Source organism: Equus caballus, chromosome 24 (assembly GCF_041296265.1).
Source record: "Equus caballus isolate H_3958 breed thoroughbred chromosome 24, TB-T2T, whole genome shotgun sequence".
Classification (NCBI taxonomy): Eukaryota; Metazoa; Chordata; class Mammalia; order Perissodactyla; family Equidae; genus Equus; species Equus caballus.
Window position 1 is genome coordinate 19,926,443 of NC_091707.1, and position 26,465 is coordinate 19,952,907.

General features: G+C 39.3%; 2 protein-coding genes across 4 annotated transcripts in view; one reads left to right on the forward strand and one right to left on the reverse strand.

Moving 5' to 3' along the window:
• The first annotated feature begins 9 nt into the window (after positions 1–9).
• JKAMP (JNK1/MAPK8 associated membrane protein) lies at positions 10–22,578 on the forward strand. Of its 2 annotated transcripts, none has more exons than XM_023627718.2 (7): positions 10–167; positions 2,137–2,210; positions 2,785–2,939; positions 12,047–12,253; positions 15,953–16,134; positions 19,759–19,835; positions 21,692–21,969. In XM_023627718.2, the coding sequence occupies exons 1-7, from the start codon at positions 164–166 to the stop codon at positions 21,908–21,910; spliced, it is 918 nt and encodes a 305-aa protein (XP_023483486.1). In that variant the 5' UTR covers positions 10–163; the 3' UTR covers positions 21,911–21,969. The 2 variants fall into 2 exon arrangements, with proteins under 2 accessions (XP_023483486.1, NP_001296347.1); NM_001309418.1 differs by having other exon boundaries at positions 115–167; positions 2,119–2,210; positions 21,692–22,578.
• CCDC175 (coiled-coil domain containing 175) overlaps positions 22,391–26,465 on the reverse strand; it is a 68,521-nt gene continuing 64,446 nt past the window's right edge. The window contains exons 20-21 of one of the 2 annotated variants that reach the window (XR_011432153.1): positions 23,101–23,252; positions 22,391–22,525 (exon numbers count right to left, since the gene is read on the reverse strand). Coding sequence is in view for 1 of the 2 variants with exons in the window: in XM_070249820.1 (XP_070105921.1) it covers positions 23,164–23,252 (89 nt within the window). In the remaining variant the exon portion in view is untranslated. Of the gene's footprint in view, positions 22,526–23,031; positions 23,253–26,465 lie in introns of those variants that run through there. The other variant, XM_070249820.1, reaches the window with a different exon arrangement.

The following is a 26,465-nucleotide window of genomic DNA, read 5'->3' on the forward strand; positions in this document are numbered from 1 at the left end:
TCGGAACCCAGACCCGGAAGCGCGGGTCGGGGGCGGGGCTTCGGAACAGTCGCCCGGGTTACCAGGAGGCGGGGCCTCCCAGGCGGCTGTGGCCCGGATGTCCGGGCGCTGCGGCCGGATCGGCTGATCCCGGAGCTTCTGCAGGGAAACCAGCCAGCGGCCAATGGGTGAGTGGCCCCCGAGGTCTGGGGCAGCGTTTCTCTTAGTCCCGCTTCTTCCCGGCGCTGCCGGCGGGCCTCGGCCCGGGTGGGCGGCCTCCGGGCGGCGGCGCGTCCTCGCCCCTTGCTCCCTCCTGCCCTCGGGCCGGGCCCCGGGGTCGTCCCCGGATGCTCCCGGTTCGGGGTGGTCCCGGTTCCTGACAGGCTGCGGAGGGGAGGCCGGCCGCGTACTGGGGGAGAGGCCGGGCATTTGTTGTCAAGTCCGAAATGTCATCCCAGTCCCTTTCTTTCAGTCCTTTTGTTTAATTTTCAAAATTTAAAGCGCGGGCGTTAGTAAGCGCAGAAAAGCAGTGAAGGAAGCAGCAGCTAATTCCTGCGCGACTGTCGTCTGCTGTCTCAGCATCAGACGTGAGATCGCAGGGCCCTTCGCAAAGGGGCAAGACGGTTGCAGAAAACAAAGTGAGAATTTTAGCCTCGTTCACTAAAAGAAATGAAAGGCGAAAGTGAACGGACGCCGGGAGGCAGGGTTTTGTTTGGTCGAGGATAAGCTGTTGGTTTCAGAGGGACTGGTTTTCAGGCCGTCGATTTTGAGAAACTTTAGATTATTAACATCCAAATGTATTTATTAAGCATCTACTAGATACAAAGCCCCTGTAGAAGAAGCGTCCAATTCTTTAACTTCTGCCTTCTCCGAAAATCTGAAACTGTTCATTTCCATCTGTTGGTTTAGAACATTGTGATTTCAGTTGGTTTAAAAATAAGTGCTAAATAAGGTAAAGAAGCCCATGGATTAAAAAAAAGTCAGAAATTTGATAAAAGTGAAAATATTAAACTTGAGGCATTTTAGTCAGTGCTTTTTCTATGTTTTCTCAGCAGCACAAGGAGAAAGAAATCAAGAGTCTACTCAAAATTGAAAGGCGGAAGGGCGTTGTGGACCAGGCAGTCTTTAGATTGTGAATTCATCGAGAATTTGGGAAATGATTGTTCAAAAATAGTCATTAAACGCCAGTTCCCCTCCTTAATTCCAGCTGACCGCAGTTCTGCATTTATTCCGCACTAGGCTATGGGTACTTGGATGGCAGGGACTCTACCCTGTTCCTCTGTGGACCTTTAGCCGTCCCTGACCAGTGGAATCTGACACTTAATGCATGTTTACTGAACCAATGAATCAGTGCGGGAAAGGAATCAGGCGTCACTGATGGAAAAAACTCCTTCAGTAGCTTCTCCCTGTTGATGAGGTCAAAGACAATTTGTCGGCCTGGAGTTTTTTTGATGAAATAGAGCTGCTTTTTATTTTCCCCAAGCTTTGAGAACAGGGGGTGGATTCGAAGGCAGTGGTTCCCACATATTGGTCAGAAGCCCAGTGACAGCCTTGGTGAAATTTTCACCTGTCCTCGACAAAAATGAAAAAAGTTAGGACAGTGTAGTTAAAGTCGATTTTATTTACTTTAAAGGCCTGCCCTTTATTCTGAAATTATGTCCTTTCTGCCTTTCTGGTATTAAAATGTGTTCTATTGTGAACGAAGGTGATAATAGAGTTTGTGTGTGTATGCACACACTTAATATCCTGACTGGGCAAAATAAAAGGCAGCGATCCTTTGTTAGTCTTCTAATTAAAAAACACTGGAAATTTGAAAGTCTGGACAACTAGTCAAGGGGCGTGGCTGGCTGCAGCCATTGGAGACATACTGAGCCAGGCTTGGAGTTCTGGGGATAGATCCCACTCTGCTGGCTCAGGACCTTAATCATAAGAAACAGTATTAACAACAAGGTTCCAGCATAATTTTCTGCAGTGCTCAGTGTAAAAGGAGAAATTTGAATAAATACATTAAGACTTTCGTCTAATACATATTTTTTAATTGAAACTGTTGAGATATTTCTGACAAGTGCTTCAGATGTTATTGCTTTATTTTTTATAATCACAAAAGATGTTACTTTACTGGCATTTGTTTTTAAAAAGCTGTCGATATTCAACCAGCATGCCTTGGACTTTATTGTGGGAAGACCCTATTATTTAAAAATGGCTCAACGGAAATATATGGAGAATGTGGGGTAAGTCTTAATATTTGTATGTTATTTCATTTGTAAAATCTTTTTGCTTTTGAAATATTTTCACATGTAGAATATCTCTATAATATATTCAATTTATTAAAGAATATGGAGGCATTAATAAAATCCTTATTTGTGTTGTCATATTGATTGCCTATAATACATCTTCATGACAGTCACAGTTAAGTATTTTGAAAACATTTTATAGTTTTATCATAATTTCGAATTACTTTTTATTGATAGAGTACGGTGACTTGGACAGTAAGTTAACATTACAACTCCAGAACATTTCTCTGCAATTATTTTTATACGGTGTTAATAACTAGATTTTTCATTTAGTGTTAGTCAACTATTTTAGTAACTTAGTGAAAGGAGTCCTTTAGAGCCTTATGCAGATATAGCAAATGCAATGTAGATTTCTTTTCGTTTTACTTATGCTTTCTCTTTTATTTCTAAAAGATGCACATGTAAACAGATGTTTAAACTGAAAAGAGATGTCTTAAAGAATGACTTTTGGGGGGGCATTAATATTCTAAAATAATACCTGTACATAAAACGTTGTTCTTATATATTATAGGTGTGTCCAAGAGGACAGAGAACAAATGCACAGAAATACTGTCAGCCTTGCACAGAGTCTCCCGAGCTGTATGACTGGCTCTATCTTGGGTTTATGGCCATGCTTCCTCTTGTTTTACATTGGTTCTTCATTGAATGGTACTCGGGCAAAAAGAGGTGAGCACTTTTTATGAATGTTTCTGTATGGACTGATATTGGAATAATCATCATTTAGAAGACCTCATACTTGTATTGTTTTAAAAGTGGTAAACCCGTTTTTCTGTTATGTTCTGATTATTTTTAACTTAGCAAGAGAACTTACTAATAGAGCATGTCTCAGTAGTTATTAAGGGGAGTATCTTTTGTTTGTTTTACTCTAAATGATGTTGAAAGAATGTTTTTTTTTATTTCTCAATTATAATCTTTATTGATTTTCTACAAAGAATTTGTTATTACAAACTGTTTATTGTTCTAGAACAAATACTTTGTGATTTAATTTAATACCAGGATCTAGTATAATGCAGTTACAATGATATAGCTGCAACCTGGTTATGAAAACTTATACTAACACATTAAATCAGTGAACATTTAGTGAGCCCTGTGTTTTATGTTTAGAAGATCGGGGAAGGAGATAGAAAAATCACTGATGTCGTTTATGGTCACAGTGTTGTACAGAAGACAAACATATACACAACTAATTGTAATATAAGTCAGTCTTAAAAGTATATAAACAAAAAGTATATAAAAGCATTATAAACAAAATGCTCCGGAGCCACAAAGAATGGAAGAGAGAAATTGTGCCTGGTGGGATCTGAAAGACGTCATAAAAAGAGCCTTTTAAGCAGAGGAAAGAGCTTGAACAAGGGCACGGAGGTTGGAAATGCGGGCTCTGCTGTGTGGGAATGGAAGTGGTTTTGGCTGGTCGGAGGTGCATGGCATATGAGAGAAGGGAGATCCAAAGGAGAGTGGGAAAGGTAGGTTGAGGCCAGAATGGGAAGGTCCTAGATAAGGATGTGAACTGTATTCTCCTGGTAACGAGGAGCCAAATTCTGCCTCAGAACATTGCGGCCATACTGACTTGTAGTTCCTCCAGCTTCTCAGCATCTTCACTGCTCTGGGTTCTTTCCATTTCCCAAAACTCTTCTCTGCCTGAAATACTGTCTTCTCCCTCTGACTGTAGCTTTTCAGCTAGCTGTCTTTTTTTCCTCCAGATTTCACTTTAAATGTCTCCTGCTTGTAGAGGCCTTTGCTGACCCAAGCTAAAGTGGGCCTGTCCCTCTTATTTTGCTTTTTTAATAGCATCCTTCATTTTGTTTTCAGCATTCAGCACAATTTATCGTTACGTTTGTTCCCTCATTTAACGTCCGTCCACTTATCATCGTGTCGTGTCGCACCGCTGACTATGAGCTCCATGAGGGGGTTGGTTGGCTGGCTCTGTCATTGCTCTCCATGGGATCCCCAGAGACTACCACAGCAGCTGGCTCGTAATAGGTGCTCACGTGGTATTGGCCAAGTGAATGATTTCTCGGTGATGGTTTTGCTTTAGAGAAGTAGCATCTCTGGTTGTGTATTTTAGGAACATACCCTGTGGAGGGTGGATTAGAGTGTGACACATTACAAGGCTGTTGATGAAGAAATAGTGATGGCCGAGTCCAGTAGTGAGAATAGAAGTGGAAAGGATGGTTAGATGGAAATAGAATCAGCAGTTTTCTAGATCCTACCTAATAAATCCAGGGTGATTATTTACTTTGGAAAAGCATTCACTATTTTTCAGAAGAATCTGTAAAAATATTTTTGTTCTTTTTTATGAGGAAGATTCGTTCTGAGCTAACATCTGTTGCCAATCTTCCTTTTTTCTTTTGCTTGAGGAGGACTGGCCCTGAGCTGACATCTGTGCCAGTCTTCCTCTACTTTGTATGTGGGTTGCTGCCACAACATGGCTTGACAAGTGGTATAGGTCCACATCTGGGATCCAAACCTGTGAACCTGGCATGCCGAAGCAGAGCACAGTGAACTCTTAACCACTATGCCACAGGGCTGGCCCCTATAAAAAGATTTTTTAGAAGGCAGCTCTCATCCTGCTTTTAATTTCTGTTGTAGAATGATGAGAGATGAGAGCAAGAAAGGAGCTATGATCAATCTAAAGCTAAAATAGAATAATCGCTCAGGTAATTGGTTGGAACATCTCAGCACAGAGTAGAGAAGAGGTGGGGTGTAGGGATGTACCTCACCAAATGCATTGGAATCAAAACATCAGGTATGTTTTAGGGAGAGTCTTGGAGCAGAGGGTAGAGCTTCGGTTTGAGGGTGGAGCAGAGGAGTGATCAATGCGCAGGCAGGAAAGGAGGCGGGCTTAAAAAGGAGTTCGCATAACCGTGTTTTGCCTAGGAAATTGGTAGCAAGGAACACAAGGGCCATCTCTTGGATTTTCCTGAGATGTTGCACTTATGATCAAGGAGGCAGGAGCTGAGCCGTCTGAGGCTAGACCAGTGTTTCATAACCTGTTTCTCCGTGTCAGCTCCTTACAGAGCCTTTTTAGATGCCTTTTTTCCTAATTTCACCTACCCCTGTGAAATTTTAATGTCACATATATACTACTTATCTGGTATATGTATATATGTGCTTTATATATAAAAAGTGTTAAGATTATTTTATCCCTGAGAACCAATTCCTGCACCCTTGGGAGTGATACGCCCATTGAGAATGCACGGGCTAGACACTAATCATAACTATCCTGAAGGGCACCCTTGCTGTCTCCAGAGTTTAGTATTACATTTGTTTTTCTTTAAGGTCAGGGCAGAAATTGTGCACTTTTATGCAATGCAGTCAGAAGCTGTGCTTCTCATGTAATTTGTTTTTATATAATTTATAACTTTTTGAATGCATTCATTCAACAGTTTTAGGAATGTCTGCAATTCCTAGGTGCCAGGTGCTATACTAGGTTGTGGGATTGAGAGATGACTAAAATATAGACACTTACAGTCCTGTGGATGAGAGAGACGAACCATCACAAAGTCCGGGGGGGTCCTATAATAGAGCTATGTGCAGAATTTTAATTCTGGCATGAAGAAAGAACTTAATTCTGCCTTCTCAAAATAGGGCAAGGTCACAGAGAAAAAACTGAATTTAAACTGGACTTTGAAAAATGAGTAGTTTTTGATAGATAGAGGAATTGAAGAATCTGTCAGACAGCAGGAATAAGATATGCTGTCTATAAGATATGCTGTTTAATAAGATAAAAGTCTAGAGGCAAAAAAAAAAAAAAGCACAGTATAATCAAGCAATGAGGGCTGAGCATGATGTGAGAAACAGGGACTAAATGAGGCCGGATATAAAGAGATTTGGCTGGAGAGTCTTAGGAAGTATCCGTAAGACCTGGTGATAACCCCTGAGCTGACCTTGATGTTTGCCAGATAGGTGAAATGTGTTTTGAGGTGGAGTGTGAAGCATGCACAGATGTGTGGAGGTGTGAGGAAGCAAGGTAGTTTAGCATGGCCAGGAAGTGTGGAAGATCGTTCTGGGGAGGAGTGTTTTTCCTGAAAGGCAGAAGGGACTCACTGAAATAGTTCTATAAGGGGAGTTCTAGAATCCAGATTTCATTTTGTAAAGATCATGTGGTTGACTGCAGCTGGATTGAAAGGGATCATGATGAGAAGAAAAAGGAAGGTTACTAAAGTAATGGCAAGAAATGATAAGGTTGAGATTTTGCCTCTAAAATGTGAATTCTATAAGGAAAGAAAAGATTGGATTACATAATATGAAATGCAAATGTTTATTTATGTATTCAGTGTTTTCATCTGTGTGAAATGATGCAGTTCTTCCAACAATGTAGGCTAACTAGGAGCTCCAGGGGCCTCTCCTGCACAAAATAACTAAAGTCTGGGAAAGACGTACCCATTGCTGGTCTCCTCGGAGGTAGAGGAGAGCTCCAAGAACTCTTCTCCTTCAGAGAACAAACCAAGCCCCACTGGCTGGGGTGGGAGTGACAAAGCAGGCAGTGGGCTGGGAGGGTGCCAGAGGTTAGTTGCTGGTAGCCCCAGTGCTATCTGGATCCTGAAACTCGGGCAGCCAGTGCTGAGCCTAGACCCTCAGGGGCTGCAGCCCAAGGTAGTGGTGGCCATGGCTGCTGGCAAAAGCAGCAAATCCTCTTTGCTGCAAAACTTCCCCGTTCTCAGTTTAGGCCCATGGGACTCTTGCTCATTGTCTATTAAGGAGCTCATAATCCATGATTATCAAATGAAATAAGCACTATGACTGAGAGTTGGTAGGCACAACAAACAATAAATATGTTTATGCTCCCAAAGGATGACAGATAATGGACTTTCTGCCACAGAATCTATAACTGCTACCTATAAAATGCTTAAAGAGGTAAAGGATGCAGTCGCAAAGATCTCCAGTCAACAAAAGATTATTAGGAATGAACAAGCAGATTTGGTGGGGAGAAAGGGACCTTCTAGAAACGGAAATTTATACTTGCCAAAATTAAAAAATGGTAGGTCAGTCAGGTAAAAAGTTGAAGACAGAATTAGTGAGTTAGAAAAAAAATACATAAAGAAATAACACAGCACTGGGAGAAAAGGAGATAGAAAATATGAAATATGTCGAGATGTGGAGCATAGAATGAGAAGCTGTAATATGTATCTGTAATACCTCCTGGGAACGCTCCTAGGTTCGTTAAATGTTCAGACTTCCAAGACCACCATATGTCATACTGAGCGCCACTCTACTCAGAAGTAACACAGCTTGCCAGCAAGGAAGCATGAGATGTCCCTTGTCAGCAGTAGCTTTTGAAGCAGTCCAGCTCAGGTGCAAGGAGATGAGGTCCACATTGAGTGGGTGTGGGAGTCATCCTGGCTGAAGTCTTATGCCCCAAAGGAGCCAGTCCCTCTATAGCAAGTCCATAAGGATAGCATCCAGGGTCCTGCAAGGGACGTGCCGGTTATAAGAATCACTGAAGTCAAGAAAACCAATCAGGTAGTTATAGTTCCCAGATGCAATTTACCAATCAAGGGATCATTTGTATCATAAGCAATGTTACTTAGCAACAAAATTGACATTCCACCCTTATCAGGCTTCGAGAGGAACAGAGCTAGAGAGTTAACTGAAGGCCAGATTCTCAGGTACAGGGGAAAGGTTTTCTTAACTCTGCCTATAGTGTCTAATCAGAGTCTCTGAAAAAAATAGAGAAAATGAAGGAGAGCCAGTATTTAAAGAGATACTAGCTTCAGGTTTTACAGAAATAATCAAAAACAGATCCATTGCTTCCTGGGAAGCAAAACACATCCCAAGCAGAATGAATAAAAAGAAATTCACACCTATGCACATTATAATTAAACTCTAGAACACCAAGGACAAGAAAGGCCATGTGTGGCTGCAGTCAGCAGCCAGCTGGCACCTACTCCAGCCATATGCCTTACTCATTTTGGACACATCAGCCCAGTTGGGCCTCTAGATGAGTGCATCCCAATTCAACATCACATGGAGCAGAAAGGACCCAGTGAGTCCAGTCAAAACACAAAATAGTGAGAAATAATAATTGGTAGTTGTTTCAAGCCAGTAAGTTTTGATGTGGTTTGCTATAGTCATAGACAACTGAAACGTTTAAATAGAAAACTCGAAAGCATCTCTAGACTAGACGTTAGAAATAATAAGAGAGTTTAGTAAAGAGGCTGGCCATAAGATAAATATACAAAATCAGTTACCTTCCTATTTTCCGTTTACAGTACCATAAGTACAGTGAGGTAGCTAAGCTACATTGGGTTTATATTATGCAACTCGAGAAGTTAATTCTAAAATTTATATGGAAGTGCAAAGGCCCATGAATGTCCAAGACCGCTGAAGAAGTAGAAGTATGTACTATCAAGAATTATTGTCACACACCCATTTATGATAAAAACCCTCAGTAAAATGGGTATAGAAGGAAAGTACCTCAACATAATAAAGGCCATATATGATAGACCCACAGCCAACATCATACTTAATGGACAAAAGCTGAAAGCCATCCCTCTGAGGACAGGAACAAGACAAGGGTGCCCACTTTCACCACTCCTATTCAACATAGTACTGGAGGTGCTGGCCAGAGCAATTTGGCAGGAAAAAGAAATAAAAGGAATCCAAATAGGTAACGAAGAAGTAAAACTCTCGCTGTTTGCAGACGACATGATCTTATACATAGAAAACCCCAAAGAATCCACAGAAAAACTATTAGAAATAATCAACAACTACAGCAAAGTAGCAGGGTATAAAATTAACGTGCATAAATCAGTAGCATTTCTATACACTAACAATAAACTAACAGAAAAAGAACTCAAGAACTCTATCCCATTCACAATCACAACGAAAAGAATAAAATACCTTGGGATAAACTTAACCAAGGAAGTGAAGGATCTATACAATGAAAACTACAAGACTTTCTTGAAAGAAATAGGCGATGACATAAAGAGATGAAAAAACATTCCTTGCACATGGATTGGAAGAATAAACATAGTTAAAATGTCCATACTACCTAAAGCAATATACAGATTCAATGCTATCCCAATCAGAATCCCAAGAACATTCTTCACAGAAATTGAACAAACAATCCTAAAATTCATATGGGGCAACAAAAGACCGCGAATTGCTAAAGCAATCCTGAGCAAGAAAAACAAAGCCGGCGGAATCACAATCCCCGATTTCAAAACATACTACAAAGCTACAGTGATCAAAACAGCATGGTACTGGTACAAAAACAGGTCCACAGATCAATGGAACAGAATTGAAAGCCCAGAGATAAAACCACACATCTATGGACAGCTAATCTTCGACAAAGGAGCAGAGGGCCTACAATGGAGAAAAGAAAGTCTCTTCAACAAATGGTGCTGGGAAAACTGGACAGCCACATGCAAAAGATTGAAAATTGACCATTCTTTTTCACCACACACCAAAATAAACTCAAAATGGATCAAAGACCTAAAGATTAGGCCTGAGACAATAAGTCTTTTGGAAGAGAATATAGGCAGTACACTCTTTGACATCAGTTTCAAAAGAATCTTTTCGGACACTGTAACTCCTCAGTTGAGGGAAACAATAGAAAGAATAAACAAATGGGACTTCATCAGACTAAAGAGCTTCTTCAAGGCAAGGGAAAACAGGATTGAAACAAAAAAACAGCTCACTAATTGGGAAAAAATATTTACAAGCCACTTATCTGACAAAGGGTTAATCTCCATAATATACAAAGAACTCACACTGCTTAACAACAAAAAAACAAACAACCCGATCAAAAAATGGGCAGAGGACATGAACAGACATTTCTCAAAAGAAGATATGAATATGGCCAATAGACACATGAAAAGATGTTCATCATCGCTAATCATCAGGGAAATGCAAATCAAAACTACACTAAGATATCACCTTACCCCCGTTAGATTGGCAAAAACATCCAAAACCAAGAACGACAAATGTTGGAGAGGTTGTGGAGAAAGAGGAACCCTCATACACTGTTGGTGGGAATGCAAACTGGTACAGCCACTATGGAAAACAGTATGGAGATTTCTCAAAAAGTTAAAAATAGAAATACCCTATGACCCAGCCATCCCATTACTGGGTATCTATCCTAAGAACCTGATATCAGATATCTCAAGAGTCCATTGCACCCCTGTGTTCATCGCAGCATTATTTACAATAGCCAAGATGTGGAACCAGCCTACATGCCCAGAAACTGATGATTGGATAAAGAAGATGTGGTATATATACACAATGGAATACTACTCAGCCATAAAAAAAGACGAAATTGGCCCATTCACAACAACGTGGATGGACCTCGAGGGCATTATGTTAAGCGAAATAAGTCAGTCAGAGAAAGACGAACTCTATATGACTCCACTCATAGGTGGAAATTAGTATATTGAGAAGGAGATCTGATCGGTGGTTACCAGGGAAAAGGGGGGGTGGGGAGAGGGTACGGAGGGGGAAGTGGTGTACCCACAACATGACTAACAAAAATGTACAACTGAAATCTCACAAGGTTGTAATCTATCATAACATTATTAAAAAAAAAAAAAAAAAAGAATTATTGTCATATTCACTTGTCTCAGGGATAAATGGACCCCAGAAACAAAATAGGGGACCTAAAAACAGGCCATTGTAAATGAAACTTTATATGGCAGAAGTGGCATGGCATGGAAAGCAGTAAAATGCTGCTATTGGGACAATTGACTACCCAAATGGGAAAATCTAAAGTTACATCTTTATATTATAATATATATAAATACTTTATATTTTACACAGAAATCTAGTGAGTTAAAAATTTCAAGGTGAAAGTAAAACCTTAAAAATATAAAAGAAAATATATGATAATGTTTTCTTTATCTTGGAGTGAGGAAGAACTTCTTAAAACATTAAAACTGCTTACCAGAAATAAAAAAAGTTGATAAAGCCAACTATATTAAAATATAGAACCTCTCTTCATTAAAGGACATCACAAAGAAAGTGAAAACTCAGCGAAGAGGAAGACATTTGCAGCATGTTTATGTAACAAAACAGAATGGATAACAATGCAGTAGTCACATAGTAGAATATTATACAGCAGTGAAAATGACTGAACCTCAGCTATAAGCAATGCCATGGATGAATCTTGGAAATGTAATTTTGAATGAAAAAGGAAATCTCAGAAGGCTTACATTAGTGTACTAGCACTTTATAGTGTTCAAAAATGAGCAAAACTAAACAAAGTGTTTTTGAAGCATAAATACAATCAGAATAAAAACTTTAGAAAAAATAATGAAGACTATTTAGTATAATGCCTACCTCTAAGGGAGAGACAGGAGTGTGGAATGGGGAGGAAGAGAGGAAAACATAAGTAAATAATGTTCTAGTTACTGGGTTAGATAATGGGCTTGCAATGTTCAGTATATTTTATGACTGATATTTATTGCATATAATCTTTTGTGTAATTTTTATATTTAAGATAATTTAAAATAATGCATAGGTAACTTTTAAGAAATTTTTAATAATTTGGCAAGATCCTAAAGAAGGTTCGATCTAATTTCTGCTCTTCTGTACTTTTAGACAGTATTGGCCCAGTGTCATCTGGGATGGGTATTCCTTTTTAGTAAACAAGATTAAACTCTTCTCAAGTACTTTTCACATTTGTTTGGCTTTTCTTACCTCTTTAGAAGGTTTTTTAGTTTCAGGATGTTTCAGTTAAAATTTCTTTTCAGAATTCATATCTTGAGACATACACAAGTTTTATTAAAAGGCATTTAAATACAGAAAGTGTTCTAATTGTGCTTTTGTTTGGCTAGCTCCAGCGCACTTTTCCAACACATCACTGCATTATTTGAATGCAGCGTGGCAGCTATTGTCACCTTACTTGTGAGTGACCCAGTCGGTGTTCTGTACATCCGTTCGTGTCGAGTATTGATGCTCTCGGATTGGTACACAATGCTTTACAACCCAAGTCCGGATTACGTTACCACTGTGCACTGTACTCATGAAGCCGTCTACCCACTGTAAGTGTTTAGACTTAAGATCGTTTTTTAAAAAAATGATAATCATGGATTTCATTCATTTCAACAGATTAAGCATTGTAAAATGGCTTCTAGGCACCGGGGGAGATATATAGAAATGATTTTCTTTTCTTAAGGGATACAATCTGCTAGGAAATAGAAATGCATCTTAGTATAATAGAAGTGAAAGTATTTTGGGGTTGGTGTTGAAGTAGGTATAAACACTTCTAAAATAAGCCATAAATCTTTCTTAAAAAGGGAGTTACAAGGAAAACCTTTCTCATATGCAACAGAGAAGCAACATCTGGCATATAGGAAAGAGCACGGGCTTTGGAGCTAAAAACAGGCTTGAGTTTGAATCCCATGTCTGCCAGCTGCTGTGTTAACTTGAGCACATATGGAGCCTCTCGTAACCTTGTTTTCCCGTTGGTGAAAATGGGAACAATGATCCCTTATAAGGTGACGGTGAGGCTTAAATAAGTCTGCACAGATCGCATCCCGTGTGCAGTGCCTTCCCTACGGGGAGCATTCAGGAGCTGGCGTTATTAGAGTGCGTGGGCTAACGTGTTTTCTTTTTTGTTTTTTCCCCAAGTAACTGTAACTTCCATCAGAATGTTTTGTTTTAAAAATAACAAATTCATAAGATTCTGTATAATATTATACCAGAATATTTCAGTTTTAGGATTTCTGTGAATTGTTGGTGTTGATTTTGATGTTTTTTTCTCAGTAAAGGTATAATTGAAAAAGTGTGGTATTTCTGGTATTTAGATTCTCATCGTTGTAGCAAGTTACAATTATGTAATATGCTCAACAAAATGGTCCTTTTGTGCAAGTTCTTAATGGTTTGTTGTTAGTGCCGTCACATCGGTTCCGACTCTAAGCGACCCTGTGTACAGCAGAGTGGACCCTTTTTTGCGCTGTCTTCTCACCTCTATCAGACAGTGCTCTGCTGCTATTCATAGGGTTTTCACAGCAAATGTTTTCGGAAGTGGGTGGCCAGGTACTTCTTCTTGGTCTGTCTGGAAGCTCCACTGAAACCTGTGCACCCTGGGAGATCCTGCTGGGATTTGAAATAGCAGGGGCAGAGCTGTCAGCATCACAGCAACGTGCAGCTGCCACAGTATGACAAGCGACACACGGGGGTGTGGTTCCCTCACTTGGAAATGAACCCAGGCTCTGGTGGTGAGCACCGAATCTTAACCACTAGACAACCAGGGCTGGCCTTAATAGTCCTAAGTGTCAAAACCACACATGCACATATGTAAAAGGTAATTTTCAAAAAGTAAGATCCAGATATAGTGATATGAAAATCTTTTCCACCTGTCTACCTTTAAGTCTTGCAAATTATTTATTCCGTGTGTGAGTGTATATATATATATATATATATATATATATATATATACTGTCTCTGTTTGTTTCTCTCCGTATATATACATATAATTTAAGACTGTATGTAAGAGTGATAATGTCATCTTTGTTGGTTTCATAGAGCTATACTTCAGTAATACTCAACTTCGGTTATTCTCTTGTCACACACTGTCCTGGGGACTTGCAGAACTTAACCTGATCCTATTTAGAGAGCTTAATAAGTGAATCAGATATCAGATTTAAATAAGATATATAATCATCTTATTTAAAACAAAATCGGACTCATTTGCTGCTACCCACGTTTATAGCGTTTTTTCTAATATCTGTAAAGCCTGTAGGAGGAGAGCCTATAGTAGGAAGAGTCAGGACATCTCAGATTAGAACAGAGATGGCAAGTCGGTGCTCCCAGCCCTCGTTCTGCAGCTGTAACAGCCACTTCTGATTCTCCTGCTAGTTGGCTAGGGCCTCAGAATCTGGTCACAGCAGTCTCAGTCAATCAGAGTCATCATACAACTTCACTGATTAGGACATGTTTCCATCTCATCACCATTTGAATTAAGTAGATATTTTTTTCTCAGCACCTTTACCAATAGTCGTTGTGGAATGCACCTGTCTGCCTTGTTTTAATTATACAAGACAATGGTTTTTGAAAACTATGAGAAGATTTTATAGTGTTAGCATTGGGTTTATACATATTATTTCCGTTATGTAACCATTTAAACTTAAGTATATGGTCAGACTGGGGCTAAACATTTCAGAAAGCTGTAGGACTACCAAAAGTCAGTAATTTTTTTTCATGAGTCATCAAAAAGTAATGGCACAAAATTCCCACAAACCTTGGAACACTGTTACATTGAGTAGTCGGCTTTTTTCTCCATTGGTATATATATCCTGCTTCCTTACAAATTGAGAAATGTCGGGGTACTTTACTGATAATTATAGTTTTGAGGGGAAATTGGTTAGATGAGACATGGAAAAACGTGCAAACTTACTGTCATTAGAAGCTTCCTGCAAAAAATAACGTTTACATTACTAAAACTTTGAGTTATTGAAGATGAGCAGTCATTACTGTCATAACAAAAGTTAACTTTAGCTCTCAGATTTATCCTAACCTCATAGGTAGGGGGCATGGCTGGAAGTGGAGGAGGTAGAAGATGATGGCTTCTCATGGACGGCAGAGGTGGGAAACAGGTATCTGCTTCCAGAGACTAGTTTCCGACTTCATTAGGAGAGGTAACAGACGATGGTTTCCTTCTGATCAAAATCATAATCTTTTGGAGCTCTTAAGGAACTACAAGTTGCAGGAATAGATTTTATTTTGTTTTGATGTTAGGAGGCAGTAACCTAACAAGACTAAAAATCTCATCATCCAAGAGGTCAGACGTGCAGTAATGCATAACAGTTCAGGACTGGACCTAAACCATCTCGAGAGCGCAGGGACCCACTCACGCTGCGTGTGGCTGGTGCCCCTGTGCTGCCTGTGACTCTCTGGCACAGGGAGAGGGTTTGAGTAGTGAGGAAGTAAAATGATCTGAAAATCCTCATGAAGAGGCGGTTAGGACTATGTTCACAGAAATCCCATTATGCAAAATAAAGAGCTAGAAACTATAGTCTGGTGAGGGAGAGAGAGACTTTTTTACAACTTTTTTCTGATTATAAAATTACATTATAGGAATTGGAAAAACGTAGAAAAAACACACAAAAATAAAACAGTCTGTAATTCCATTCCTTGAGATGACCACTGCTAAAAATGTTCTTTCCAGTTTCATTTCTGTATGTATGTAATTTTTTAAAGATGTGTTTATACTATGCACGTGCTATTTTGTAGCCTACTCTTGTCACTTAATCTATTACGCACAGTTAATTTTGTCTTTAATATTTCTTTCCTGACTAGATTTTTACTGGCTGCATAGTATTGCAGCATGAGCGTACTCTAAAATTTAACCAGTTTCCTATCGTTGAATATTTATTTTCTTCCTTTGTTTTCTTTATTATATGATTCAGTAAAAATCTTTGTTCACAAAGTTTTTTTATGTTTCCCTGATTGTTTCCCTTTGATAAATTTCTGCAAGTAAAATTGCTGGATCAAAGGGTACAAAAAGTTTTAGGATTTTTGATACACATTCTCAGACCGCTTACCAGAAAGGAACCTGCACACACTTTCCAGCACCATATGAGCGTCTTTCCGGCCAGTCCTCCCCAGTCTGAATATTCAATGCATAAACTTAATATACTTCTTAACCTTTTTTCAAGATCTTTGATTTTAAGATAATCAATGATAAAAAGCTATTTTAAAACATTCTTGATGTTATAATTTCTTATTTTATTTTACAGATACACCATTGTATTTATCTATTATGCATTCTGCTTGGTATTAATGATGCTGCTCCGACCTCTTCTGGTAAAGAAGATTGCCTGCGGGTTAGGGAAGTCCGATCGATTTAAAAGTATTTATGCTGCACTTTACTTCTTCCCAATTTTAACTGTGCTCCAGGCAGTTGGCGGAGGCCTTTTATGTAAGTTTGATGGGTAAAGTCCGCAAAATATATTTGTTATTATAGATGATGAATGATATTTTCTCTGAATATAATTTTGGAGCTTTTTCTTTAAAATAGGTTTTTTGAATCCTTGAAAATAAACCATAGTATATATTTTTGCTAAAACGTATAATGAATCTTATGAAAAAAATCATAGGTTTTTTTGGAATGGAATAGAAATTCTCAAAAAATCAGTGGCAGCAAATCAAAACTGATTTCTCTTCAGAGAATAACTTGTACTTGAAGCTCATAACCTAAATAGGAAGATTTTAAAAATCTGAGTATAAATTAAAAACAAAAACTGGTTTTGCATGTAATACATGGAAATTATTCTTGATACTCTATACTGTTTACCATTAAGTTAGGTCTTAGTTTTCTAAGTTCCTTTAGGAAAACCTTTGAGATACCGTAAAAACTCCTCAATATATTCTTTATTTTAATATATCCATTCATTCATTTATTCAGCAGCCATTTAGACTAAACTGTGACTCAGAAGAAGAGTTAGAAAAAGTTGTTGTTAAAGGGCTCACATAGTACTCGGAGAGCTATAAATAGCTCAGAGAACAGAGTGTGGTCCTTATTTGAATATGTGACATGGGACATTGCAAGGATGTTGCACACCATCTTTTATATGGAGCCCACCAGGTGCAGAGGGCAAGCCTTCTGGCCTAAAGGAGCTGGGCAGGACTGGGCATCATTATGCAAGTAATGTAGCTTGGTAGTGAATTTGATTCAAAGTGAGGTTGGAGCTGAGAGTGAGGTCGAGGGAAGAGGAAACTGGAGACTACTCAGGGGTCAGTGATCTGTCATATTCTGGTTTGCAGACATATTATTTCATTTGGCCTGAGTTCATTTGGCATTGGGTTTGAAAATCTATAGTCCCTTCCAGCTGCTGCCATTCCCTGTTCTCTTAGATGTGACCCACTTCCATTATTTGCCTGGCTGGCCTCTGTAGGCCTCTGAGGTTGCTGTTCTTGCTCTGGGGAATAGAGACCTACTCTTAAAGGATTTTAGGCAGAAGAGTGACCTGACTAGGCTTGCGTTTTAGAAGGGTACTTTGGTAGCATGGGGAAGGTGGCTAGGCAGGGCAGAGAACCTGGGGGATCAGTTAAGGGTGGAGTGCAGTAAGCCAAGCCTGTCCCACCTAAATGAGAAACACGGAATGAAGAGCCATTTCAAAGATAGAGTTAATTGAATTAAGTGAATATTAGAAGAAGCCAGTAGGTTGGTGAGCAGAGGTGAATTCAGTTTTAGGAATTCATGGAATATTTACAAGAGTACCGGTAGTTCTTTATACTAGTCTGGAGGGGGAGAGCTGACTAGGTTGGAAAGATTAAGAATTGTCAGCCCTCAAATCCCCATGTCTTAGACCGCAGATGGTGCTATTGTATAGAACCTCATGGGTATGAAATGGAGGAAAGAGAAAGCTGTGAAAAGCAGGGGAAATTTGGGAAGTTAACCCCAGGAGACTGCCAGACCGTGTTACTTTCTCTATTGTAGTGGCCTGTATTGAAAAATGCCTTTTCTCACGCTGAAGGACATTAGATCATTTGTCAGCTGGCCTCCACTCAAAACCCGTTCATAGGGAGGATCAAGGAGTTATTCATTCGCACTGAATATAAACTTACGCAGTCTGCTGCGATTAGTCCCAGAGGGCATCGTACCAACTCATAATTTTATGATGTTGAAAAAAAAGAATAGATCATTTTTGTTTTGTAGAGAGCCTATAACAGAATACCACAGACTAGGTGGCTTCCAAATGACAAAAACTTATTTCTCACAATTCTGGGGACTGGAAAGTCCAAGAGCAGGGTGCCAGCCGATTTGGTGTTTGGTGAGGACCCATTTCTTGGTTCATTGACAGCTGTCTTTCAGTGTCCTCACATGGCAGAAGGGGAGGGAGCTCTCTGGGGTCTCTTTTATAAGGGCACTAAGCCCATTCATGACCTAATCACCTCCCAAAGGCCCCAGCTCCTAATACCATCCCATTGGGGGTTAGGATTTCAACATAAGAATTTCAAAAGAAACAAGCATTCAGTCCATAAAGAGGGTCTATAGCAAGTCTGAGCAAAGTAGAGCAGCGGGAGGCTTCTGGTAGCTCCCTAGGGAGAGAGACACTGGCACTGAGTAGGAAGATGTCAGTGACAAACTTTCACCTGCTTGGAAGTATTATTGAAGCCAGTTTTCAGTTTTTTAAGTGTCTTCTGCATCTCTACCACCAGGGGAACTAAAGTGCAGATTCCCAGAACCTGCCCCTCCCCCCCCAGCCCCAACTTAGTTGCCTAAAATCTCCAGTGGTTTTAGACCCTAGAGTAAAAACCACTCTAAATCCTGCCCTGAGCCCAGAACCACCTCTGCTCCTCACAGGTCTGTGCCTTGTTAGAAACTTCCTCTTCCTCCTTTTTACCTTAGATGGCTTTTTACTACCAGGTCTTAAATGAGAATCATTAGCGACACTGTTGAGCTATTTATAAAATGATGTGGGATTATTTTGAATGGCTGGTTGAGGACCTAACCACTTTCTAGAATAAAGGTTCTAAATGTTGAACAAGTCATTCAGTTATTTAGTAAGTTGGAATCAGGTCTACGTCGATAATTCAGAGTTTCTGGCTGCTGCATCCTGAATTTACATTTGAAATGCTTCCAAATGGGTTCCACTGCAAAGTAGAATGATTAGTAGTTTCATAAACTGAAGTTAATTGTTTTAAAGTAATTGTATGAACAATAATTCAAGATATTTTTTCTCAATTTGTCCATTTGTTTTAGTGTGCTATAGCTTGAAAACATTTAAGGAGAAAGGTAGCATTTTGTAAGAAAAACTTTTGCTTGAAGTATTATTACTGTACTGTATTTGAAGTAGAAATGTCTAGAATTTTGACATTAAGAGCACAAAACGATGCATTTATCCTTTGAGGTTTATTGATCTATGAGCTTTTCTAAAGAGTAATTAAAGCTGAATTACTCTTATATATAGCCTTTCTCAACCGAAGTTCCCCATCTGGACCATAAAACACAGAAACTGGGTAATTATTTTCTCAAGTCTCCCAAGTTTGGTACATAACTAGTATAATTCTAGATGCATAGGGGAGCAGTTAACTCTTTACATCAATCAATAGATGCCTTAAGGCAGGGGTCTTCAAAGCTGGGCCAAGGATAGTTTTACATTTTTAAATGGTTGGGAAGAAAATCAAAAGAAGAGTAGTAGTATTTCTTGACATTTGGAAATTACATGAAATTTGAATTTTACTGTTCAAATAAGTTATAAAATAAGTTATAACTTATAAACTTACAAAACAAGTTTTATTGACACACAGCCACACCCATTCGTTGATGTGTTATCTGGCTGCTGTCTGGCTACAGCTGTGGAGCTGGGTGATCGAGACAGAGACTGCATGGCCCGCAAAGCCAGAAGTATTTACTCTCTGGCCCCTCACAGGCAGAGTTTGCTGACCCCTGCCCTAGGGCCTTAGGGCTTAGATCTCTCACAGGACCGGTTGGGACAGTTTTTGATTACCGGGAGAATAATTACTGTTTTAATTTTTTTGATACTTCATTCAGAAAATTTGTTTAATTTTCAACATCACACCAATGCTTGTCTTTCAGATTATGCCTTCCCGTATATTATATTAGTATTATCTCTGGTTACTCTGGCTGTGTACATGTCGGCTTCTGAAATAGAGGTAGGAAATCTTTTTTCCTTTGTTAAAGATATTTTTATAGATTTGACAGTTGAATAGGAGAATAGTACATCTGATAAGATGTGGTACAACTGATGGGTTTAGTGATCCTGGGTTCCGTGCTGTCACTCAGTGGCTTGTAGCTCCTTATTCTGTGAAAGGTTGTGTACTGGACTATATTTGCTTGGGAAATTAGCAAAGTAGTCAGGCTCCACTATCCAGCATGTTGGAGAAAAAACCCATATAGAAAATATATTAATTATTGAAATGTTAAACTTAACACTATTTTGAGGGAAACATAAGAATGCTTTATTGTAAATAGAACTAATTTTACACTCGATTTTACAGGGGCAACATTGACAGTCACCGATAATTATACTGTACATTCCGTACCCTTCTATAGTTTGTCCCCCATTTTGTTTTCTTGATTACGGATGGTTACTTTTGCCCTGTAATATCTAATATTTTGGTGATTTGGAAATAACATTAACAGATACATTAGTTCTGATACTGTTCTTGTTTTGAGATATCCTTTTTGTGCCTCTAATTGTTTAGTATTTCAGTGGAAGGGCACTGTTAGAAAGACCTCTTTAGTTGAGGCTCAACTCCCGTGTGCTTGCTACTGTGGTGCCCGTGCGCTCTCTGCAGCTGCCCGCTGCAGTTGGTGGATGAGGGCTCTCTCATAATTCCTAACATGAGAAAGTTGAACCCGGAGCAAGTCAGTCGTTAGCTGTTTCAGAGTGGTCGCCCATGGTGCTCCTCTTTCTATTCCATTAGTGAAAGAGTGAAAGGGAAGAAACCCACCTAGAAATCATAGAAATCAACCGAGTCGTCTTTTCTACTTAAAAGAATAATAGTAAAGGAACTAGACAGAATGTTTTTATGATTATTCAAATGTTTCCATCTGTATTCTACCCCCATTTCTCCTTTGCAGTCTTTAATCAACATTACAATGTGATTAATTAAAGAAGATAAGCAAGTTAGTTTGGGCACTTTTATTAACTCTAGGGAAATATTTGAGGGGAGAAATGATTGGATATTTGAATCAAATGAAGTTTTTGAATTTTTCTTTATACTCCATAAGTACTAGGGAAAGTTAAATTAGCTTGAAACGTATTTGTTTCTCTGCTGCTGGGAATCCCTCCCAAATAAAATGTTCCTGCGCTTTGATTCGCACTCTCTGTGTGAGTCTGGAACAGGGGCCTGAATCGGGAAGAGACACTCGAGCTCTAGGGGAGCTGATGAGCCATTTAAGGAGAGAAAGTTGGTAACTATTGCAAATGACATTTTAGCGTGTTTACTAGCACGTTTAGATATTAGTTTTGTAATAATTTGGTCCTTCCAGTGTCTGCATATTATAGAGCTATCTTAAAGATTCAGAGGAAATCGGAGTAGGCACATGTCATTTCTGCTCCCTTCTGAATATGCAGGCAGCAGACACAGGAGTGCTAGACATTAAGGAGGTCCAGTGTATGTACCTCCTTCCCACCTGTAGACTCAGCTGCTGTGGATCAGGGCAGGAAGAAGGCACGTACTATGGCATTCCCCTTCTGGTTCCTATCTTTCAGAAGAAACTGGTGTTTCCAGGGTTGAATGGTGGTGTAGACTAGCACTTAGAGACGTGGGCTCCCGTCTTGGTGCTGCCTGAATGCTTATATGACTGTAGGAAGTTCAGTTTCCTCATCTGCGAAGGGTAGTGCCTAGACTGGTGATTTCTTAATCCCCTTTAGATCAAACGTCTATGATTCTGAGGTTATGATTTTATGTGAAAACAATGCATTTTAAATTAAAATGTAATGTTATCTAGCTGATTTAGCCCTATAATCTGTATTTCTCTTTTCTTTTATAAAATTATATAGAACTGCTATGATCTTCTGATGAGAAAGAAAAGACTCATTGTTCTCTTCAGCCACTGGTTGCTTCATGCCTATGGAATAATCTCCATCTCCAGAGTGGATAAACTCGAGCAGGATTTACCCCTCCTGGCCTTGGTGCCCACACCAGCCCTTTTTTACTTGTTCACGGCAAAATTCACTGAACCTTCCCGCATACTCTCAGAAGGAGCCAATGGACACTGAATATAAAATGCCAAAAAACCTAAGAAGTGTTCTTAATAAAAAAGTGAAGAAATAAAAAATGTATTAGTACTCTTCTCTCATACGTGGGAATAAGATTGTCAGTATATCTAAGGCTTTCGGTTGGTGGTTTTTTTTTGACGTAATAAACATTATGGTTGGACTTGAAAAGTACAAAATGCCACACTACTCTGTTACATAGTGTAACACGTGATACACTTAGAGCACACTATTAGATTATGCTAGAAGCCTATTAGGAAGCTCTTGCCTCACAACAATTTAGTTATTCTGTAGCACAAAATCATGTTTCTGTGTACCCAGCAATGTGCTGTTCCCATTTTTATTAAGAAAAACTTTAACAAGTATAGTCTGCAATCCTTAGCATTGGCATAATCGTGCATGCTCATTGTGTTCCAACTTGTTTTTCAAGTATAATGAATTATAAAGACAAAAGTACTTGTGGGGTCTGAGAAAACGTGGAAATAAAGTATGTTGTTTTTTGTTATCTATTTATTTTCGCCAGTACAGTATTTTGATCTATTACAAAAATAGAGCATAATTTATATAACAGGTCTTCTGTTTATAGGTAGTTTGGTTGAAGACATCTTCAGATTATTCCTGTAAAGAAAACCAATGAAAAGCTTAACTACAAAAAATCTCAAATGTTCTGACACTTAATTGTATTTTGCCGCACCAGTTGTGAGAATAATTCAAAATATTAAGTAGTAAGATTAGTGTTTCTTTCCCAAACGAATAAATACATGTACTCACATATTCCCTTCCGCTTATGTCTCATTTTTGGAGGATATATACACGGGCCATGTTTTATTGATCCTGAGACACTTTTTTTTCACGCTGTGTCATCTCTGAATTAGGATGCATCTTACAAGTGAAGGCTTCTTAGATTTAATGAAATACGGACTATATACAGCATGTGAACATTTTTCCTGTGGTTGGTTGTAATAGGGGCTGCGATTTTTATGCTCTGAAGGCTTCAAGAGACTCGTGGTTGCAATAATGGAAGCAAAATAAGGTTTTTGCACTTAATCTAATAATCTGACCGTGTCTGTCCATTTGTATTGTTTAGAAGATTATTTGCTGATTTTGCTCTTTGGTGGGGCTTGCACAAGTTTGTAAAATCTCACTTTTAAGACTTCCATTGATAGTTGCAAAATATGAAAAAGTGTACTCACTTTTTCTGTAGTTTGGTTTATGCCTTTTGAATTTGTAGCAGTCGTATCCTTGAAGTTACTTTGTTAGTTTTTCTTTGTTAATGTTTTTTTCATAGTACATTCAATCGCTGGGAAATGGACTTTTTTGATACCGCTGCGTTTCTGCTTTTCTTCTGTAGGAATAAAAACAAAGTGTCCAAGTGCTGTATGTATCTCACACAGGGTTGGCTAGTTCTTAGTGTCCATTAAAATTCTAAATTGCCCAAAGAATTCTCAACTGGACAACTGTAAAATCTGGGCAGGGGCCTGGGGGTCACCTGTGTGATTACCAGGACTGTATCTTCCTGTCCCACTACACTGGGAGCCGTTTTAACAAGTATCTTCCCCTCCCATGTCCTAGCAGAAAAATGTGTATGCAAAAGGAGAAATCATACAAATACTATAAGTTCTTGAATGTAAATGATTTCAGGAATGCTTAATACATATCTGCATTTTTAATTTGCTTGCTTAAGAACAAGACGAACAATTCATAGCAACTATGGTTGCTAATGTTACTAAATAATTCATTAAAACATAGTCATTAAAAATACACAAAAACAACCCTTGTCCTAGCTCAGCTTTGCTAAGTTTTGAGTTAGGTCCTTGTGGTGCATTACAACTCTCACTGCTACAGTGTATGGCAATTATTTCTGCTAACCAGTGCTGGATACGTAAATTAAAAGTCAAAATATTTTCTTGATTAATTTGGGTCAATTGATAAATTTAAGAATTATATTTTATATATTTGTCTAAAACTATTGGTTTGTAAGACTTTACTCCACATTGGAGCCAGGTGGAGAGATTTCTAGAAACATGCCTGGGTCCCACCCCAGAGATTCATGGTGAATTAGCCTGGGAGGAAGGCTGAGCAGAGGGATTTTAAAAATCTCCTCCACATGATTCTAATGTTAGAAAACGTTCTAATGTTTGACAACGTCTCTTCCTAGTTCAGATCTTAATTTTTCCAAGAAATCTTTTAACAATTTCTGAGCAAATGATTTTTTAAATTATTTATTACCAGAATTATGATTCTGGTTTAATAATAACTAGATTCTTTTCCAGAATTAAATGATCAAAATGTAGAAAATTGTATCAAGTCCTTTTCCATCACAATAACAAAAAGATAATTTCAACATTTATACAAATTATTTGATCTTTCTTTTAAAATGTCTTGTGGTCTGAAGTCTTCTGCAGAGCACATATTAAGACATTTCGTTAGTACACAAATTGTTTATCTGCAACCTAAGTTATAGTATATGGTATAATAGGGACTTGTGGAATTTTAAAACATTGTAATACTTCTTAAAAAATCTGTACTCATTTACTATTTGGTTTAGGTATACTAAGAATTTATTTACCGTTTGTTTACAAAAAAGGATGTTAAGGCAAAAGGTAACGATCTTAGTTTTCAGGATGAAGTCTGGCATTTCACATTCTGACAAGCCTGCCCCGCTCTTGCCATCCGGAACGCCCGCAGATGTCCCCTTGGCCACGCTATTGCGGTTCTCCTACAGGAAGACATCCTGATGTGTTCCCAATATCCGAAAAGGCTTAGAGGTACCTCTTTACCCTCCCGTAGCCACTCCTTAGAAGGAAGGCACTGTATTCTGATCAGCTCTTCACTTGTCTGTCTCTCAGTTTGTGCGCTTTGAGGTTCAGGGACTGGTGTTGTTCCACTTAGCCACTGCAGCATTTGCTCACGCGCCTGGCTCAAAGGTACTCAGTGCTAATGCAGTTGGCGCAGTGATCCTGAAGGGGCGGGCTGGGACCTGCAAGGCTGCAGTGACTTACTGTGTCCAGAGGAGGACAGGAGAGAGCTGTTGAGCTGGAAGAGATCACGGGCTTCTCCAGAAGTTCATCGGTGAGAGAAGCCATTCAACAGGGAAAATCCAGAACCCAGGAGAGTACAGGTGGTTCAGAAATGGTCAAGTAACTCAAGGAGCCAAGGTTGACTATCATCTCCTGAGGCGGGCAGTATATTTCAGGGATCCGATGAGTGCCTAATTTGGGTCTGATGCTTTACAACTCCTGTTAATAATCATCCATAGTTTACAACTGGGGAAACTGAGGAGGGGAGGCTAAATAACACCTAAGAAGCAGAGCTGAGATTTGAGCCCAGGGCACCTTCTTCCAAAGCTCAGAGGTGCCGGTGCTCCAGGAGCAGACTAAGTGGAGTTAGGGAAGCAGAAATCGTCCTTCAGCTCTCAGCTCCATAGCCAGTTCTTCAGAGACCTCTCCTGATTCCTTAACTCGGTGAAGTCTCTCTCCATCTTAGGTTTTCTCATAGTTCTTCTGCCCCACCTGTAAAATCCTTATGACGAGGGGTTTGTATGCTCTTGATTCTCTCACTGTGCCAGGGGTGGGCAAACAACCGCCTGAGGGCCAATTCTGAGTCGCTACAGAGACTTTATGGTTGGTGAAGCCAAAAATACTACGGCCCTTTAAAGTTTCCCAGCTTCTGTTCTAGACTGTGAGTTCCATTTGGGCAGGGACTATGTCTGTTTCCAGTCACCACTGTAACCCCAGAGCCTAACCTGGTACTTGGCACAGAATAGGCATTCAGTAAATACTTACTGAATTCAGTTTGCAGTAAGAGTGAAACATGGCTGGAACCTAAAAACAGGAGGAATTTCAAGCATCAGCATGCCCAACTAGGAGCATTTCAATGGCTGCAGAGAGCATTGATTTTTTAATTGAAATTCTTCCAATCAATAAGCTATTGACTGAAAATATTTTCAGTAGGAATATATGTTTTTTCTTATAAAATTAAGTGACATTCTTTTCATTTTCAACGACAAAAGGAGAATGCTTTCATTTTTCCTGAATTGGTCATTGGTGACAGAGTTTGGTCATCGTTGTGTGGCCCAGACAAAGTCACCCCTTATTCTCTTATTCATCTCAGCCCCTGTGATCCTTGGGCTCTGCCACGTTGCCCAGAAAGCTCACCCACTCTCTGAGTGAACAAAGGAGAATACGATTTCAGTATCAACACTAGTTCAGGAGCTGGCAAACCTTTTCTGTAAAAGCCAGATAGTAGATATTTTCGGCTTGGCGAGTCACAGCTGCTCTGCCATTGCAGCACGAAAGCAGCCATATGTAATGTGTGAGCGTGGCTATCTTTCAATAAAACTTTATCTACGGATATCAAAACTTGAATCTCACATAATTTTCTGCTGTCATGAAATATGATCCATTTGATTTTTCCAACCATTTAAAAATATAAAAACCATTCTTAGCCCAGGCTTAAAAATACAGGATGAGGCTGGTTTGGCCCCCAGACTGTAGTTTACTGACCCCTGCTGTAGACAATAGACTTGCCCAGGAATCTTCACAGTCTCTTAACATCT

Bases quoted from the DNA above. Each gene is read 5' to 3' on its own strand.
- JKAMP (NM_001309418.1), top strand. The intron at 2,940-12,046 runs GTGAGCACTTTT...TTGTTTGGCTAG, and splicing joins TGGTACTCGGGCAAAAAGAG to CTCCAGCGCACTTTTCCAAC. The intron at 16,135-19,758 runs GTAAGTTTGATG...CTTGTCTTTCAG, and splicing joins AGTTGGCGGAGGCCTTTTAT to ATTATGCCTTCCCGTATATT.